At 43.8% G+C, this 20377-nt stretch overlaps 1 protein-coding gene across 3 annotated transcripts in view; it reads left to right on the top strand.

Annotated features, from left to right (window-relative positions):
• DENND1B (DENN domain containing 1B) overlaps positions 1-20377 on the top strand; it is a 190844-nt gene that overhangs the window by 86280 nt on the left and 84187 nt on the right. The window contains exons 6-10 of one of the 3 annotated variants that reach the window (XM_035123795.3): positions 3651-3720; positions 5761-5841; positions 8499-8558; positions 11377-11430; positions 12007-12117. In XM_035123795.3, the coding sequence (XP_034979686.1) occupies positions 3651-3720; positions 5761-5841; positions 8499-8558; positions 11377-11430; positions 12007-12117 (376 nt within the window). The remainder of the gene's footprint in view (positions 1-3650; positions 3721-5760; positions 5842-8498; positions 8559-11376; positions 11431-12006; positions 12118-20377) is intronic. The other 2 variants (XM_035123796.3, XM_035123797.3) reach the window with 2 other exon arrangements.

Here is a 20377-nt window from a genome sequence, read left to right as displayed (position 1 = left end):
TAACTCGCATGGGACTCTGTCACTTAACAATGGCTGCTGTGTGTCGCTTTGGTCTTTATCAGTATCTGTGCTCGATACCTTCGATACCTTTATAGTTGGAAAATAGGAAGAAAGATGAATCATTTTGCTCTCCCCCCATTGCAGCTACTAAAATGGAAGCAAAACTGCAAATGGATACGCAATGGCAATATAAACAGCTTAAACAGCACAAGAGGTGGCTAGAACTTTCTGCAGGCTTTCTGTGTGTTGCTTTGCAGCATACTATTTTCCATTTGTCTGCCTCTTCTGTGGTGCTCAGAGTCTGGATTCCTGCTGTTGCCCAGGCTTCTACAGAACCTTTAATCTGCCTTTCACTGTTTAGACTGAAAAAGATGTCTCAAGTCCTGTTTAACACACATTTTGCTATGCTAAATTTGCTGTCTAAATTTAATTTTTCACGTTAATGATGGTGCAGACTTGAGAGTTCGAGTGTAAATTACTGTGTTAACTTTGATGTGTCATTGTTAAAGAACAGTATGCTTTGGGGGATTTTTAGTTTTGTTTTGTTAATACTCCCTCCCGTAAGAAACCAGGTATATATCTTCCTAAATGCATGAAAATAATTTGACTGGGTTCATTTTGTTAAACTACTGTCTGTGTCTCTAGCTGACCTTATGCATCCTGTGAAATGCAGACGGCATCATTAAAATTTTCAGCCTTGGATTTGATTAATGAAATTTTATGACTGTAAAATTGTCACCTAGATTTCTAAACGAAATGTTCTAATAAGGTAGACAGGTTTTTTTTGGGAAGCCTTTGTAGTTCTTCATCTCAGACTGTGCTTGAAGCTCTCCCCCCCTTCTTCCTTAGGCAAATCCCTCAGAAGCAGAATGTTTCAATTTTACACATTTTGTGTCAATTTTCCAGACAGAAAGTAGCCCCTAGACATTAGACATTTAGCTACGGAAAGGCGGTTTCCTTAGTTTTATTTGATTACTAGAAGTTAGATTCCTGCTGATAGTTCAGGACTGTTAGTGGTTACCTGACTGTTTGACAGAAAACATTTCCTTTCCTTTATTTAACCTTTGACTTGCGAATATAAAAGCTTTATCAGAACTGTAGTGGAAGCGCAAGCGAGGTGGAAGTCTACTTAGTGCAACAAAGCTGAAGAATGACTTTGAATGAAAGCTTGAGCGCCTGCCTTGTGGCTTCTTGGATTAAAAGAATATGCTAAGTACGTTTTTAATTAGCAATGAAATATATGCTGCCGTTGTTTATGTGACAGGTAAGGGCCACTCTTTAGGTCGGACTGAATGCATTTTAAAAGCATAACACTTCCACATCCGTGATTGATTCTGCAGATGTCATTTTAAAGATTTTGTGCTTTACATGGCAGGCAGGAAATTTGTTGAAGCACTCTCTGAATTATTGAAATTAGGAGATACTGATTAAGCCAGTTTTGTGATCCAGCTTTTTCGTGGTTTCTCTGTGTTATGCACTGGACAGGGGTGACCAAATCCTAATTGGCTTCCTCTCCTCAGCTGTATTATTGTGTAGCATAATCATTATTCCTGCCTTAACTGTGGCATATGCTGAAGTGAGTAAGAAAGTTCCTAAGTTTAGGTTCAGAGGATAAACATCACCCTCTTCCACAATAGTTGTTATGCTTAATTTAGGAAGAAGAAAAGGTTAAGGAGGATCTATGGGAGCTTCAGTAGGAAGGGGGAGACAGGAAAGTCCTCTTGCATGAACAGAATTTCATTCACAATAGTTTGTATTGAAGTCGATATGTATAGGGTAAGAAAGACAGAGCCGAGGTGTTCCTGGCTGGGCAGCATCATACTTATATGTGCATAAACACATTGCTTCTTGCATGTCTCCTTCTGGCAGCTCCTGCAGCCAAATGTATTGCTCTGCTTTCCATTGGACCACATCAGGGAAGCCAATGTTGTCATCTGGGCAGCCCAGGACCTCCGTACACACTGCCCAGGCTTGTGCCCCAGAGAGGTCACTTCAGTGTGGCTAAAGCAACAAAAACAATGTGGGAGGCAGCAGTAATGAGTTACTGGGTCTTGGCAGCCACAGCAGGCGCTGTGATTCTCCAGTGGTTTGACTTCAACCCCAGAGAAACACTCCATTGTTTCTCAAGATAGATGGATGCCAACCATATTATTTATACTGGTAGAATGTAATCTGGGCACAAGGAGAAGGGGATGACAGAGGACGAGATGGTTGGACAGTGTTCTCGAAGCTATGAACATGAGTTTGACCAAACTGTGGGAAGCAGTGGAAGACAAGAGTGCCTGGCGTGCTCTGGTCCATGGGGTCACGAAGAGTCGGACACGACTAAACGACTGAACAACAGCAGCAGCAGCAGCAGCAGCAACAACAACAGCAGCAACAAATCTGGAAGCAGGGCTGTACACTTGCCCCCCTGTAGTAGTGCTCCTTAATGAGAAATGAGGAATGGTTGTGTGTATCTGGGTACGCATAGCTATGACAGTACATTGTTATGATGACTATGCTCTTCTTCCACAGGCGGAGGTCGTAATGCAGGCATCCCCAAACTGTGGCCCTCCAGATGTTTTGGCCTACAACTCCCATGATTCCTAGCTAAGAGGACCAGTGGTCAGGAATGATGGGAATTGTAGTCCAAAACATCTGGAGGGCCGAAGTCTGGGGATGTATGTCGTAATGCTTCTGAATACCAGTTGTTGGAAACCAATTGGGAGGGGGAGTGCCCTTGTGCTTGGGCCCTGCTGTGGGTTTCCCACAGGCATCTGGTTGGCCACTGTGAGCGCAGGATGCTGGACTACATTGGCCTTTGGCCTGATCCAGCAGACCCTTCTTATGTTACAAAAGAGTGACATCATTCTGCACATGGTGGAGATGGTTATACCAGTCATATATATGGTTAAGCTGGTGAAAATGTCTAAAGTAGGTTGCCAGAGGCTCCGTTATAATTGTGATAGGTATATTCCTCTCTGAGTGCTAGTGTATGGTTCAATTTGATTTTTTGATTTTAAATAATGGATCTATATTATCTGCATCTAGCATTTTTGTCATTTTAACAGTTGTAGGTTCATGATAGCTGTTGTTTTGTTTTTTAAACATTATTTTTTCAGTTTCTGAAAATAGGGGTAGTTGTTGTTAGTCTTCCCAGATTTGAAAGGAAAATAATTCTAGTATCTAGTATTTCAATATGCAATTAGCTGGACTCTTTCATTCTTCATACTTTAGTGTGTATGTGTATAAAACATATTATCTCTGTGTGCTTGTTTTTCATAATGTATCAAGCTTGCCCCTTTGCATCCAAGCTTTGTGGACTTCCTGTGATATGTTTTTAATGAGTGGTAAGTATCAAATGCCCTCTTGAGGATTTAAGGAAAAGCTAAACAAACCAAGAATAGTTAAAAAACTAAAAAAACAACCCACAGCCATCACCGTGTACTGTCTATTAAGTATTTTCTTACAAATGAGAAAAAAGTTAGATACATTTTGTTTTGTTTTGCAGGATCAAGACAATATACTTTTTTCTTATGAACTACTTAGATCTAAAACATTATTGTTCAATCTTGCTTGAATGCTTTCAAAAAGTGCATCGCAATGAAATCATTTTCATATTGTGTTTGTCCCTTTTTTAATAAAAGCTTTTATGTCTCTCTTTTCAGCTACTTGCCATGGTTCGAGGTGTACTACAAACTTTTAAATACGCTGGCAGACTATTTGTCTAAAGGACAGGTAATTCTATGTTAGTTTTCTTTATTAATTAAATATATGCTTGTTAGAAGAAAAGTCGGAAGTCTTGTCGCCTATCTTCATAGCTGAGCTGCACGGCCTGTGCCTGGCCACAGCTCTGCTCCTAGGTCAAGCCTGACCCAGGGGGGGAAGTGGCAGGTGAGCTTGCACCCCACTCTGAGTGAGTGGCGACCATGGGATGCTACACCCATGCTTGCAACAAAATGTTATAGTATGTGTACTCAAGATGAAGATCATGCAGCCTATTTTTGCTATTTGTGCCTCCCCCCATTAGTTCCTTATGCGTTGTGGATTTCTTCTCCTATGATGTGTGAAGCTCTACTTGGGTGTGACTGCAAGCTTCATCCCTTTCTCTTGACACGACAACTGCTTTGAAGGGCTATGGGTTTTTTGTTTTTTTAACAATCAAGCGAGATATAAATTTTATTATAAATTTAATAATAATAATAATAATAATAATAATAATAATAATAATAATAATAATAATATCTGTACTCCATCTTTTGACTGGGTAGCATTTAAAAAAAGAAATAACGTACTTGTCAAAGTGGATGGAACTGGACCAAAATGATGGCTTTATCAGTCATCTAAGAAGCATGTTTGTGGAATGGAAAATGGGCCAACCCAGGCATCCCCAAACTTCGGCCCTCCAGATGTTTTGGATTACAATTCCCACCATCCCTGACCACTGGTCCTGTTAGCTAGGGATCATGGGAGTTGTAGGCCAAAACATCTGGAGGGTCACAGTTTGGGGATGCCTGGGCCAACCAGTTATAATGGTGATGTTTACTATTTTGTACAAGCAAATACTGGAGTGGGTTTACTGCTATGCTGAAAACGCACCAATGTGTTGACTGTTAGACACATGAACTCTTTTCACACATTCACCAAATGCAGCCTATGTACATACAAGCTATATCTGTGCAGCTTTCTCTCTGCACTAAAGCTCAGTTCATACCAATGGCTGGTCACTTGAAGGTCAGGAGGTTGGGGCATTGAGCATGATATCATTCTCTCTTCATGCACTCAGTTGTTAACACAAGAAGAGCCTGCTCAGGGCCGTCTCAAGCATGTCGGGCGCCCCCTGCCACCCAGCCTACCCCTAGAGCCGGCCCTGAGCCTGCTAGAACAGGCCAATGGCCCATCTAGTCCAGCATCCTGTTCTCACAGTGGCCGACCAGTTGCCTGTGGAAACCAGCAAGCCCATGAGCCCTCTTCCCTCCTGTGGTTTCTAGCAATTGGTATTCAGAAGCGCTGCTGGAAGCAGATCACAGCCATCATGGCTAGTAGCCATTGATAGCCTTCTCCTGCATGAGTTTGTCTAATCCTCTTTTAAAGCTATCCAAGTTGGAGAGATGATGGATTTCTGGCATGCGTTCACAGAATATAAATGCAAACATTCAAGATGCTAGCAAGCTTTGTTGTCCGAGTTCTAACTAGGACTCTGTCTCTTATAATATTGACATTGTAATTTGTTTGCTTATCTGTTTTTTACTGTTATATACCAATTTTCATTAGATTTTAGAATAAGTGTTTTATTGGAATGTTATAGAATAGATATTATAGAAAGAAATGATAGGACAACTGGGGTCATTTTAACCTGCTGCCCAGATAATGGGATAAAAGTAGAACAATATGTGATTTGTTTTATAGATACTTTCAATGTGATTCCTAGGAATAAGTGGGGCAGAAATAAAGGCCTGGGAAAGGAGGAGGTAGAAGAAGCATGGCCTTTGGAAAGCAGGACAAGAGAAGTAGGAAGGTTCAGGTGTGGGAGAAGAAATGATTCAGAAAATTGAGGGGGAGAGTAGACCAGAGGGGACAGAGTTAGAAAAGCAGTAAAACCAGAGAGTGAGCAGGGCGTCAATTAGGATTTGCAGAGGTGAGAAATCAGATATTGGTTTAAATTACTAGGGGTTTTAGAATTCATTTGTTACTGTGTACATATATGAAGTACTGGATTATGGTGACCATGGTTTATATAGCTACTGAATAAAGATTTTAAAATCTTATTTTTTATAGGAAGATGACTTGAATGACTTGTTAGAAACTTGGTATACTCATTCTGTGCCAAAGGCAAATACTCCAATCAGCTTAAATTTGGTAAGTATTGTCTTCATTACAGAGCCTCATACCAATTAATAATAATCAGCAACAAAAACGGCCCTTTTTATTTACTCTGTATAAATTGGGGAGCTTGATGCCATGATTAAGTATCCAAATTATATTCTCACATCTCTCAAAATGAGAGGCAGATCTCCCCAAGTAGGCACAGGAACTTACTGAGGGAATTGTTAAGGTGGCTTTTGACATCCCCCAAACTCAATAACTGGGCATGTTTTCCCCTTTCCCCCTTTCTTAATGCCACACATGAGCTAATATTGTACCCCATTTTTTGTGCCTACGTGCTTGGGGCTATTGTCACAACCTACCTGTGTTTGAGCCATGTGTGGATCCCCTGTCTAGACACTAGACTAATTGTCACAAGTTTCTTAGGTTCCATTTCGAATCTTTGACTTGGAGGTCCAGATGCAGGTAGCTACAAAAGGTTGTGCTATGGACATGGCTAGGAGAACAGCATTCTTCAGTTGTTGTACCACAGAAAGGAGCTCTGTTTTTCTAGGAGCTGTGGACAAACATACAGTCTTGCACAGTGGATACTTTATATGACTTAGGGCAGGCATCCCCAAACTGCGGCCCTCCAGATGTTTTGGCCTACAACTCCCATGATCCCTAGCTAACAGGTCCAGTGGTCAGCGATGATGGGAATTGTAGTCCAAAACATCTGGAGGGCCGAAGTTTGGGGATGCCTGACTTAGGGGTTGCACATGCTAACTGCTGGTAGTTGTTGTTCAAAACATCTGGAGGGCAGATTGGGGAAGGCATGAGTAATAGCCACAGCCTTCACTTGAAAACAACCTCCCAGAAGTCTAGTCCTTGTCACCAAGCTGGATAGATGACACAGATTCAGTATCTCTATGGTTCTTTGCCTGATTTTCCAGATTTTCTTGTTCCTATTTTAATTATTGTTTTTAATGTTTGTGTTTGTTCTTTATATGATATTTTATGAGAAGGCAATATATTAATCAAAAAGCCAGTGCCTGTTTGTTTGGGTTGTATTTTGACATCCACTGTGTGATGACAAGGGGCTAGCTAGACCTGTTTTAAAATACTTCTTGATGTTTTTTCACTGGCATATCTCCCTTAGAAACCTTAACAGACATACTTGTTATCGCACCCTGTATGTACAACTTCCTCCTGTTGGAGAAACTGTTGTCGCCCCCATTACTTGTTTTCAATATGTCACTCTTTCTTCAAGACTTATGGAGATGACTGGCTTAATTAATTTGCTTCTTCTGCTTGTGAACTGTTATGATGTTGGTTTCATGGTTGTTATGTGATGTTGCTGTGTTGCATTTTAATGAATTGTTTGTGGATCGCCCCAGGAGCCTTAAGGTTGAAGAGTGGGTTAGAAATAAGAAAGTTGTATCTAGACTTAACTCATGTGAATTAATAAACCCATGTGAGTAAGGTCTATTGACCTTAGTGGGCCTACTCTGAGTAGGACTAGCATTGGACACAATCCAGAATAAAAATAATATTAATATCAGTAGGCTTTTGTTCTACACACATAATCACATGGTGCACAATATTAGCAAGCACTATGTTGCAAGCCACCAATCTTTATTTTCCTCTGGGATGCAGGTAGGGCATGGAGACTAGCTTTGTTGATGCACAAACTCTTCAGACAAAAAAATATCATCTGCACAATTCTAATAGACGTTGCATAATTAGGTTTTGAAAAGTGCTTGAAAAGCTGGCAGTCTGGAATGCCATGTTTGACAGCACTCACTCAGTCCAATAAATTAGCTTGGTGCTGTAGTAAAAACATTTTCCCCTTCTAATTGTCTCTGCCATATACTCCTCTGGGGATCTGGATGCCAAGCTGTGTTCTCTGAGGCTCACACATCAACACCAGTTTTACATAAAATACTCTGAAAATGGAACCTTCTGTAACCAGCCTTTTGGCCGGATGAACTAGAACCAGCATGGAAGCAAAGTTGGATATTCATTAAGAAAATTTGCACCTATCAGGAACTGAGAAGCACAGAGCTCATGATGTGGAGTACAATTGTTTCGGAACAAACTCAAAACCCATGTTACACACAGCTAATAAGAGTATACATGCAAAGATATGGACATTTACGAACACAAAAGTTTAAACTTAACAGTGCAACCGGGTATCATACTTTGCTACCTATTAGTTGCTACCTACGGTATTAGTTGCTAATCACCTTTCTGTTCCTAGAATATCATCACTGGTTGTTTGAAAAAACAAAACTGATCCTGATTGCTAGGCACAGCTTTAATTTATATGTGCAGTTCTGCATGTAATGAAAGGATTTCAGATATTTGCCTGAATACATGCCCAATTACTTTAGTACATAGCTCAGTCCTTTGCCATTCCATCTGTTGCTGTGATAATTCCTCATTCATCTTTGGTATTCCCATTTCTGTTTCTTCTGCAAAGAAAAACAGCAAATGACCTCACACCTTACAAACCAAAAACCCTATATTGTAAAGTTTGAAAACAACAAGGTAGATTGATTGAGCTGTTTGTTTTTGCCTTTGAAACATTACATGATGTTAAAGAGAATGGAGTCAAGTTATTTCAGAAAAGTGCAGCCTTGCAAGTTAAACTCAGTTCTTTGGTTTCAAAACATGAATTTGTTCAATTTTCTCTCTCATATTGGAAAAAGAACAACGAGATCTTTTTTGCAAGTGAGCAAGTTTTGAAAAATCAACCATGTTTAATGGCGGTGAGTTTAAACTGCTCTGGCTACTCACAGCCCCTCTTGAAAGAAATAATTGCCTGCCAAATGATGTCTCTGTTGATTGCAAGTGATTCATAAATGTCCCCTGAGAAATTACTGTGTTGGGGCTCTGGTATAAAAGAAAAAAAATCTTGAATGTATTTTCTGTTTAGACTAAACCAGAATTGGAAGTATATGTGCAAATTGTATGCTAAATATCCTCTTTACATTTAATAGAGTGACAATAGTTTATTCTTACTGACTTTTTTGTTTTGTTTTTTAAATGTTTATGCCTTTCAACTGTTTACAAATTCTGAGAAGGCCTCTTTGTAGAACAGGAATAAAAAATGTATTATTTTCACTGAATATATTTACACTTGGCACTGTTGGCAGCATGTGAGCAATGCCTTAACATCATATCTCTACTGATATTTCAGTGGTACATGCCGTTTTTATCATAATTTCTTAGCAGAGGTTGAATATTTCATTTTTTTAATGACTGACTCTAGCTCCTTGGAAGAAATAAGTTGAATAATTAGCCATCAAAATGAAAAAGAAGGGCTGCACCCCACCAAAAAGTGAGAAAGGTGGTGGTGATAGGAAAGAATCCTATATTTCACCTCCCCCCACAAAAAACCCTAAAAGGGTTTAAGTTAACTAGTGAAAGATCATATAAAAGTATAATTATTTTTTGCTAGTGATGACTATCTGAAGATCATCTGACATTTTTTTTAATGTCCTGCTTTGTAAATATCCCTGAAGAAGAATTTCAGGTTGAAATTTAAATACATTTAAGGGTTTGGCACCCTTGGGATTCCCCCCTTCATCTTCAAATAAGCATTTTCAATCTAAAAATAGTATAAACAGAAAATATTTTTCAGGATTTGGGATGCTTTCTTGGTTTCATAATATCTGAATTTATCCTTTTTGTATGTTACATGAATTCTGTCATTCTGTACATGTACTGGATTAAAAAACACATTCCTAATGTAATTGGGTTTTTTGTGCTAATTCCTTCTTTTTCTACCATTGCTTGTGTTTTATTTAGCTATCAACTAATTCTGAATGTGAAAAACGTGTTGGTTGTCACATTTGCCCAATAAGGCTATAATTGGACAGGGATAATAAAGTCCTAGTGGCATAAACACCTTACTTTAACAAGTAGCTATAAATGAACTTACACAGGTCCTTTCCTTAGTACAAAATTCTAGATCCCATTAATACGGTCTTAGTCTAGTAACATTTTCCCCATTCACAATTATGAGGCTAGCTAAGAGCTTCTGTGATGCTCGGTCTCTCATAGATCCTAAGTTTAATTTGGAGACAGAGGCTGTAATCCTTTACCTACTCACCTGGGAGTAAGCCCCATTGATCTCAATGAGACTTCAGAGTAGATGTGTGGGATTGTGCTGAGGATGTACCTGCAGCAGTGCTACAATTAAAAATGCAACTTCCACATCCCCCATCATCAGAAGCAGAGCAGGCCAGCTGTTCACAATAATTGGCGGTTGTTGAATGAGAGTAGGGAAGAGGCAGACCTTATACACCTATGTTTCCTATGGTTTCCGGATCCTCAAATTGGACCAACCCTCACTTTAGTCAAACCTCTCCTGCTAATCTCTCCCATTGTCTTGATAAGAACAGACTAGCGGTGATTTCTGCCCATATTGGTAATCCCATAATGTTTTTCCTTAGAATAGGAATTGCTTTCCCAACATACAATGGTGGTTCACTTCTCCTTGACCTTCATGGTGATCGTGACTAGTTTCAGAAATAGAGATGATGTATTTCTGTAACCCAGGAAAACCTTTAATAAAAGACAATTTTTTTATTTAAAAAAAGCCAGTTAATCAGCTGGAGGCCTTATACCCTCATACACTGTGTTTATCGTCCATGCTTGTGGACTAGTGAAGCTTTTGACACCTCCTGTGGATCACATTAAAATATGCATGCAGAACCTTGTTAAGTTACATTTCTCATAAACTATTGGGGGGGGGACTTGGGTTGTTTTGCAACCTGCTTGTAAATATTTAACAGAATGAACCCAGTTCTGTAACAATCAGCAACTGGAAGCCCAGGGCTATATTCAACCTGGTGAGGAGTACAGGCTCCTCCCCCCCCCCCGACCAGCTGCCAGTCTACGAACAAGGGAGATACAAGAAGAAAACCGTGGCTAGGAATGCAGGATTTGTTAGTCCACTTTATGAATATGAGGCCACACCCTTCCATCTCCTTATGATTGTTAAACTACTCTGGGAATTGTAGCTTTATGAGTAGAACAGGGGTCTCCTATCAATACTTGGCACCAGTAACAAACAACAACTCCCAGGGTTCTTTGGGGGAAAACATGTTTAAAGTGGTATTTAAACTGCTTTAAATGTATAGTGCAGGTGGGGACCTGGTGACTGCCATCTAGGGCAGTAGCAGCTACAGAAGCAACTGAATGTATAGAGTCCCTTTCTTCTATTTTTCTTCCTGTTCTCCTGATTTTTTTCCTCCTCCTTCAGCTCCAAGGTTTGAAAAGAGCCTTGTCACATACTCTTTAACACTGATGATGTTCTACATATAAGCTGTTGTGTTTTTTTTTAACTCCTGGAATTAGCAAAACTGTGATTTCAGTAGAAGACAAACACTTTTCTGAAAAGGGTTTTTCATGCCTGTGGTCTATTGAATCAAACTATCTGGTGCTCTTGATTACTTTACTAATCATGTCATTCTGCCACAAGAACAAAAGCTAACTAGCCTACATAAACATACTGCTATCTGTTTGAGGACCAATAACTCTGTGTTTTTTGTTTTGTTTTCCTTTCCTTTCCTTGAGCAGCAATCGTATTTCATTACTCCGGATCTAACTGGATTACCAACAGTACCTGAAAGTGTAAGTTTTGTAAGATTTATATGGGATATTTAGCACATATCCACTGAATTATAAGGCTGGATAGGACCTGGAAATAAACTGGTTCATCTCTCTCCTCAATGGCTTTATTTTCCTTTAATTCATTTACACATCCCAACACCCGCCACTCTCTCCCTTCACAGACTGTTTCAATTCCATAGTGCTGGGGATTTGCATACACTAGTGTATATGCATTTATGCAATTTAAAACAATCAATTGCCCATAGTGGATGCAAGGATCGCTCTCATTCTCTGTGTGTGTGTTTGCAAGCATGAATGTTTGAGAAGTTGTTATGCTTAATAAGCTAAACTAAAAAACTGGTGAGGGAGGACAACCTTGCTCAAAAAATAAAAACTGAATATTTTGAAGCACAGTTTTTAATATTGAAAATGATAACAAGGTGACAAATTTCAGTTAAAGATGCTTATTGTGCAGACATATTTCTTTAACGAGATAAAAAAAATCCCCCTTCAGCAGGGAAATTGGTAGTTATAAGTTTATGCTCCACTCAATTACCACTATTAATGTGTTAACAGTGCTTATTCTTTATTAAACAGAGAAATCTTACTGAATATTTTGTTGCTGTGGATGTGAACAACATGCTGCAACTTTATGCCAGCATGTTGCACGAGAGACGCATCATTATTACCTCCAGCAAACTAAGCACTGTAAGTACTTCACACATCTTTCGAGCAGAATACATTGAGCATCTCAAAAAGACTCATGCAGATTTAAATATGTTCGGTAGGTACTTATGAGACAATATCTACATACTTTTAAAAATATATGGTTTTAATCTGACTCTTGAAGCACAAAAGTCTGATTTATATAAAGCCTTCTCAGATACATTAAGTCAGGTTAATTATTTTTTGTTATCCAGAGATGAGAGTTCTCTAACTCGCTAGAGTTCATTTCTGTGCCTTCCACCCTATAAAGAATTCTTAAGGGCTATTATAAGATCTTTATTATTCACTTGTGGCTTATTCCATTGGAGCTACTTGAAAGAAATCAAGGGGGCATGATAATAGCTAGTACCCTAAACCTGGTAATAGGTAAATTCATCTTGGTTGCAGAGTAGTGTTTGGGGAGCATATACTGTAATAGCTCTGATTTTGGAGCAGCTCTTCAGGCTGATAATAACTTACTATTCCAAATAGCCTTTTTTATTACAGGTTTTATGCTTCTGCCTATGCTGAAATGGCTTTCTTATGTCATTGCAGATGTCACAGAGATAAAGAGAGCCATGTTTTAACTCTACAGCCATGCCTAAATTTTTTGATAGCCCATTTTTGTTCTATCCTTTCCCATGTGGTGTAATATTCAGGTCTACACCCATCTCAATTAAGTTGCAAGCAACATTGCTTTCAAGCCAATGGGCCTCATTGTGTATGCAGATTGTTGTCTGTTAAGTATAGAAATATATTACTTAGGATTCACTCAAATCTATTGCATGGCATACTTTCTAGTCTGGTAATAGGTGTGTTCAAATGATTCACTGAATGCAAAACCACTTACTGTACAGTATGTTCAGTATAATCAGAAATAGTACAACAAATAGTTTTGCACTGTTAGTTAATCTGGATGTATACTAGGTTTGCAAGCTAATTTTAATTTCCTTTAATTTAATGGAATTTATGAGGTAAAACTCACTTGAGCTGCTTAACTCTGCAGGATTACTATCTGAGTCTTTATAGATAGCAAGAGCAGGGCTTTAAAAGCATGAACAAATAAAATTTTGCATTGAGTGATCAAAATACAGTCAACAACTTTATCAGTGCTTAGCTCTCATTCAAATGTGCTGAAAGCTTTGAAATTTGAGATACTCTGAAGTTTTGTTATGCAGGTATGAGGGGGTGCTGAATAAATAGCATTCTTCGTTTCAAGAGATAAAAAGAAGTCCAACATCCATTTGTTGACTCTAGTTGTCATTCACTTGTTAAGCTTGTATGCCAGTTGTTAATCCATGGGCTTTCCATGGATTTGTGTTGGTTCTGATTCCACGGGAAAGAGTGTGTTTTCCAGCGGAAAGCGGTGAGTCAAACAAAAACAAAAAAACTGTTCGGAGCTGTGTCGAGGGACAACCAGAAGTGCCCCTCTTGAACTTGTAACTATGCTTTACATGGTGAAGGGTGCCTGTACCAGTCAGTCTTGCAGTTCAGATTTGGCTTAAGTTTTTTAAAGTGCAATTTGAGCAACAGCTCCTTTTTCAGCAGGAACAACTTAATGCAGGGCAACTGTCATGTAGACGCTGCCCACTGTACTGAAATGGATTGCATCAGTCGGCAGTGTGACCAGAGCAGAGTAAACGTAGAGTTGGTGCACATTATTATTATTATTATTATTATTATTATTATTATTATTATTACTACTAATTGAAGGTCTCGGGCGGTTCACAGAAAAGATCAACATAAAAACCACAATATACGGTATATAATCAAAATAAAAACAACAACCCAATAACCCCCCCCCCAAAAAAGAGAGAGCCACATTTTAAAAAGGTATAGGATGTCAATCATGGCAATCAGATTTCCATTAGAGTAGAACCACCCTCTCGGTGGTATCTGATGTTGTACAAGCACAGTTCTGGTTTTGCAATTGGACTTTTCCTCCCTCTGCTCTCCCTGCCTCTGCCCAATCTGCTTCCGAAGGCCTCCCAATCCCTGGGAGCAGATTTTGACAGTGCATGTGTGGGATGGCGGGGAGGGGGGGAGGAACTGCAGATGAGAGGAGGGGAGGTTTCATTGTGTGAGTGAAAATCTGCAGCTTGATTGGATGCAACCCTCTCAATATGCATCAAGTTGGGAATTTCCAAAGGTTCAAGGTTTGTTTTGTGGCTCCTTTCTTTAAGCCTGGTGGTGTCCTCCATATGCTGTTGCACTATAACTCCCATCCTCACTGAATATTGGCTGTGCTGACTGGAGCTAATGGGAAGTAAAGTCTGACAACAACTTTGTAGCTACATTTAAGGAATTTCAGGTAGTAGGGCTCTGTATTCAAATTGTACTTCTACTTGTGGTTGAAATTATTGACCATTGTAGAAATATTGTAGTGGCATTTTTTTGCAATGGAATTTTTTTAGCACCAGTCACTTAACCGTCCAGGAGTCCTTTACCTGTACAGTGGTACCTCTGGTTACAAACTTAATTCATTTCGGAGGTCTGTTCTTAACCTGAAACCGTTCTTAAGCTCAGGTACCACTTTAGCTAACGGGGCCTCCCGCTGCCGCTGCGTGATTTCTGTTCTCATCCTGAGGTAAAGTTCTTAACCCGGGGTACTATTTCCGGGTTAGCGGAGTCTGTAACCCGAAGTGTTTGTAACCCGAGGTCCTACTGTATCATAGTACATGGACTGCATGCATGACCTTCCAGGTTTATCTCCGCTTCAGAGGGAAAAAAAATATATATTAGTCCCCTGATATCTTGGAGATCCTTTCAGTAAGGGTAGGAAACACTGAGCTGGATGGAACTGTTGTCTGCATCAATGTAGGGTAATATCAAATGTTCATGTATCCCACCTAGGACCCATTAAGAGTTACCACTTAAAGTAGTAACTGGATTATATCCAATTTTGCACTCTTCTACACAGAAGACTGAAAGTGTGTGTAGCATGCCGATTATCTATTTTGCATTTCTGCACTTCCACCAGGTGTCTGTCAGAGAATTTACTAAACTAAGTTTAGAAACTCATGAGGAGTATCTTGGCTAAGTCTGGAGGAAGAAATATTGACTTATTGAGCTGGGATATTGTGAGGGACAGGGGATATCGCGAAGTCCCTCCCCTCCTGAGTTCAAGCCCGTCCCCGAGCAAAGGGGAAAGCAGGGAGAGTTCCGATTCCAGTGGGGAAGCAGGAAGTCGTGTCCGAGGCTCAGGCAAGGTAGAGGAGCCAGGGTCCCAGGTGGGACAGGAAGGGGCAAGTAAGGGGGGAAGACCCATCCCCCAACTCCAGAATTACGCAGGAAGAGGAGGGGCAAGAGGATGGGTCTGCCAAAGCTTTTGTGTTGGAGAAAGACGCGCCAAAAGCCATTAGGAGGTTCTGAAACCGACTGACAACATCACTCCGTGTAAATAGCAATGACTTGAGCACTGTAAATACGCAGCACCAATAAAAGAATAAAATGCAGAGCTGCGTAGCGTCGTTACTCTGAAGTAGTCCACTCCGGCCACTGTGACAGCAACCTCCTAAACATTTTTGGGCTACTTTGGAGTTGCCGGGATGAGCGTGTCAGAGGCGGAGAAGTGGCGGCAGATCGCTGAGCAAGCCCAGCTAGAACTGCAACAGCTGTCGCTGCAGGCGCAGGGAGAATTGAAGGCAGCTAAAGAGGAGACTAAGAAGGTCCAGGACGACCGGCTACAACTTGCGGAACAGGTGAGAGAGCTCCAGGAAAAAGAGCAGCATTTAAGGGCGGTGGCGGTAGACCTCCAAAACAAGCTGGATGCAGAGAAAAACAAGGCGGGAGGGGCACCCCAAGTCCAAGTGCTGCCAGGAAGGAGAGCCGGGACCCTAGTAAGCAAGTTCAATGGAGACCCGAAGGAGTTCCAGGGCTTTGAGACTGAGATTGTGTATGCTCTTGAGCTGCACCACGATGAGTTCCCTGATGATGAGCACAGAGTAGCGTTTATTGTGGAGCACCTTACAGGGGCGGCCAGGGAGTGGCTAAGACCGTTAATTGCAACAAGGAATCCTTGCATGAAGAATGTCAAACTATTTCTAGAAGGTTTGAAAACGATGTATTCGTCCGATAGTCATATGGACCAGACTAAGGAGGAACTTCATAATTTACGCCAAGGAAATATGACAGTTCGCGCGTATTGGGCGAAATTCACCATGCTGGTGCACAGATTGGGGTGGGATCTGCAGTCGGCCCCAATGCAAGCGGCGTTTTACTTGGGGTTGCATGAGGAGGTGAAGGATGAGCTCTCGAGAGGTCCAAAGCCCAGTAATATGGATCAACTGAGCAAAGCGGCTCTGGCGGTGGGGGTGAGGCAGGAATCCAGATGGAGCGACAAGCAAGCAACGCGCGCAAAGCGGGCTTGGTTCCCACGGTCGCAGGAGAAGCCACTCCCTCAACAACCCTTTCAAGCCACGCCTGGGGCCAGTCAGGACCAGGAACCCATGCAGATTGATAGAGCGCGCGCGCGGGCTTTTCAAACCCCAGCGGCGCCAAGACGCAAGGAGGGAAGGGGTGGGAATTGCTTTCTCTGCAACTCCCCCCAGCATCTCGTCAGAGACTGCCCACATCGCAGGGAGTGGCAAGGAAAGGCGGGAACGGTTGTGCCCTCCCCCACTGACGCAGCACCACAGCAGGGAAACGGGAAAGCCTGGCTGCAGGAGACAAGGGGCGGCAGCCAGGCACAGTCAGCAGACAACAGCCCCAGCCCACCCACCCGCACAGAGAGGAGCAGAGCCAGCCCACCCCTCCCAGAGCAGGAGTGGTTCTAGAAGTGACGCTCACGCTCCCTAATGGCTATCCCCTGACAGTCCTCGCCTTAATTGACAGTGGGGCGTCAGCGAACTTCTTCTCGAGGAACTTTGCAGAAGAGCACCAGATCCAGCTTCTGCAGCTGGATTTTCCTCTGCACGTGGCAACCATTGACGGCAGAGAGCTGCTGGGAGGGGCCATCACTCATCAAACCCCCCCCATGAGAATGACGGTTGGAAGGCACTCAGAGACACTGGCATTCAACGTCACCACCATCTCAGACCCCCCAATCGTTTTGGGCATGAGCTGGCTGGCGCGCCACGACCCCTCCATAAGTTGGCATCAGAGATGCATCACTTTTGGATCGGACTTTTGCCTGGAACATTGCATGCAGCACCAACCAGGGGAGGGGCCTCCGATAGCCACGGTGGCCACCATGCACGTCAAAGGGGGTGAGGCGATACCCAAACCATACTGGGACCTGCAGGAGGTCTTCAGTGAAGCGGAGTCCGACCACCTGCCCCCACACAGGCCTTTTGACTGCCAGATCAACCTGGTGCCTGGGGCAACTATACCCCCAGCCAAGCTGTACGCCATGTCAGACCAGGAACTGGAGGATCTGCGCGCTTTTATCGACAAGAACCTCAAGCGGGGGTTCATCAGAGAAAGCAAGGCAGCAGGGGGCAGCCCGGTCTTCTGGGTGGACAAGAAAGACACGCAACAGCGCCGTCTTGTGGTGGATTTTAGACGGCTGAATTCGGTGACAGAGCCAGTGGCTTTCCCCATGCCAAGAGTGGATGATCTCCTGACAGCGGCACGCAGGGGCAAGATTTTCACCAAGCTAGACCTGAGGGGGGCGTACAACTTGATCAGGATCCGGGAAGGCGATGAGTGGAAAACCACGATGTTCACGCCTCTGGGCTCTTTTGAATATCTGGTGATGCCCTTCGGGTTGCAAGGGGGCTCAGCATGCTTCCAGGCCTTCATGCACCACGTCCTGGGGTCCCTACTCTTCAGGAAATGCTTGGTCTTTCTGGATGACATCCTTATTTACTCCAACGACCCAGTGCAGCACGTGAAGGACGTCAGGGAGGTGTTACAGCGCCTGAAGGAGAACCACCTGTATGTGAAGCTGGAGAAGTGCAAGTTTCACACCAAGGAGGTGGACTTCCTGGGCTACAAGCTATCAGACAAGGGGCTAGCGATGGACAAGGACAAGGTGCAGACCATCCTGGACTGGCACAGCCCCAGGACGCGCAAAGATGCCCAACGCCTACTAGGCTTTGCCAACTTCTACAGGAAGTTCATCAAGAACTTCTCTCGAGTTACGGCTCCCATCACTGACTGCCTGAGAGGCAAGCAGAAGTTCAGGTGGACACCAGAGGCGCAAGCAGCGTTCGAAAGCCTCAAGAGGGTGTTCGCCTCAGACCAGAACCTGTTCCACGTGGTTCAGGACGCGCCCCTACGCATTGAAACAGATGCTTCTGATAAGGCTGTGGGCGCCATTTTGTTGCAACTGGACGCCAACAGAGAGTGGAGACCCTGTGCCTTCTTCTCCAGGAAGTTGACCCAGCCCGAGCGAAACTACACAGTTTTTGATCGGGAACTTCTTGCGATCCACGCGGCGTTCCAGCACTGGAGACACTTCCTGGTGGGCGCCAAGCACCCCATCCAGGTGTGCACAGACCACAAGAACCTGGAGTTCTGGAGAACTGCCAGGGTGCTCAACCAGCGGCAGATACGGTGGGCGGAGTTCTTCTCGAACTTCAACTTCTCCATACACTACATCCCAGGAGAGCAGAATGTCAGGGCGGATGCCCTCTCCCGCAAGCCAGAGTACATGGAGGAGGAGGCGCCACCAGCCCCAAGGCACATTTTCCCCCCGTCGGCATGGTCCTGCGGAGCAGCAGTGGTGAGCGAGGCAGAACTCACAGCACTGACGGCAGCGGATGAATTTGCCAACCGCATCTTCAGAGAACTGAGAGGGGGGAGGGAGCAGGCAAAAGACTTTGCAGAACGCAGAGGGCTGCTTTTCTACAAGGGTGCGCTGTACCTACCCACCACCCAGCTTCGACGTACGGTCCTCAAGCAGATGCACGACAACCCTACAGCGGGGCATTTTGGAAGGGACAAGACCACTCACCTAGTCATGAGACACTTCTGGTGGCCAGGGGTGAGGGAAGATGTTCGAGACTATGTAAGGGGCTGTACCACCTGCCAGCGGGCGAAGGTGGTCAGAGCAGCGCCACCAGGGTTGCTGGAGCCCTTAGCCACACCACACAGGCCGTGGGAAGTGGTGTCCATGGACTTCATCACAGATCTGCCTTCGTCCAGGGGTAAGACTGCAGTGTTGGTGGTGGTGGACCTCATGTCCAAAATGTGTCACTTTATACCGTGTGCCAGGGCAGTCTCGGCAGAAGAGACAGCCAAACTGTTTGTTGCTCACGTTTTCAGACTGCATGGATTACCTTTAAGGGTTATTTCGGATCGTGGCCGCCAATTTGTTTCCAGGTTCTGGCGGCGGCTCATGAACCTCCTGCAGGTGGAGGTCAGCTTGTCGACGGCTAGACACCCGCAGACCAACGGACAAGCGGAGAGGGTCAACGCCATTCTGCAGCAGTACCTGAGATGCTACGTCAGCCAGCGGCAAACGGACTGGGTGGATCGCTTGCCACTAGCAGAATTTGCCTACAACAATGCAGTGCACGTCTCCACAGGGGTGTCGCCCTTTAAGGCCAATTACGGGCGCGACCTCAGATCTTTCCCAGAGAGGGAGAGGGAGGAGGAGGAGGAGGGCCCACAGGCTGAGGATTGGGCAGAGGAACTGGAGACGGTGCACCAGCAGCTCAGAGAACACTTGGAGAGGGCCAAGGAAGCGTACAAAAAGGGGGCAGATCGCCACAGGCGACAAGGGGAGGTCATCAGGGTGGGGGACAAGGTGTGGTTGTCCTCGGAGGGCCTTCCCACCAGAGGGAGGTGCAAAAAGCTGGCACCCAAATGGCTGGGCCCCTTCACGGTCACGCAACAGGTCAACCCGGTGGCATACAGGCTGGCACTGCCAGAGGACATGAGGGTGCATCCAGTGTTTCATAGATCGCTGCTGTCGCCGTACAGGGAAAGCAGCAGGCTTCGAGACAGCGAACAAACCCCCGAGGGAGGGGGGGAGAGGGAAAGCAGGGAGCAACTCAATGAGGCCACGGCCATCCTGGATTCAAGGTGGGGGGTGGGGGGCCTGGAGTACCTCATGGCATGGGAGGATGCTCCACCGTCCCAGAATGAATGGGTTCCCGCCACTCAGATACAGGAGGAATTCTTGGTGGAAGAATTTCACGCCCTCTTTCCCCACAGACCCAAGCCCTGGCACATGGAAAGGGAGGGGGAGGAGGAGGAGGCACGGGAGAACAGCTCACCATGGCGCTGGGAAGCGGAGTTTGAGGAACCAGAGGATGAGGTATGGGTGTCGCCAAGATCCACCCAGTCAGAGGAAGGAGCAGATTGGCAAAACATT

Source organism: Zootoca vivipara, chromosome 7 (genome assembly GCF_965207765.1).
Source record: "Zootoca vivipara chromosome 7, rZooViv2.hap1.1, whole genome shotgun sequence".
NCBI lineage: Eukaryota > Metazoa > Chordata > Lepidosauria > Squamata > Lacertidae > Zootoca > Zootoca vivipara.
This window is presented reverse-complemented; position numbering and strand designations above follow the sequence as displayed.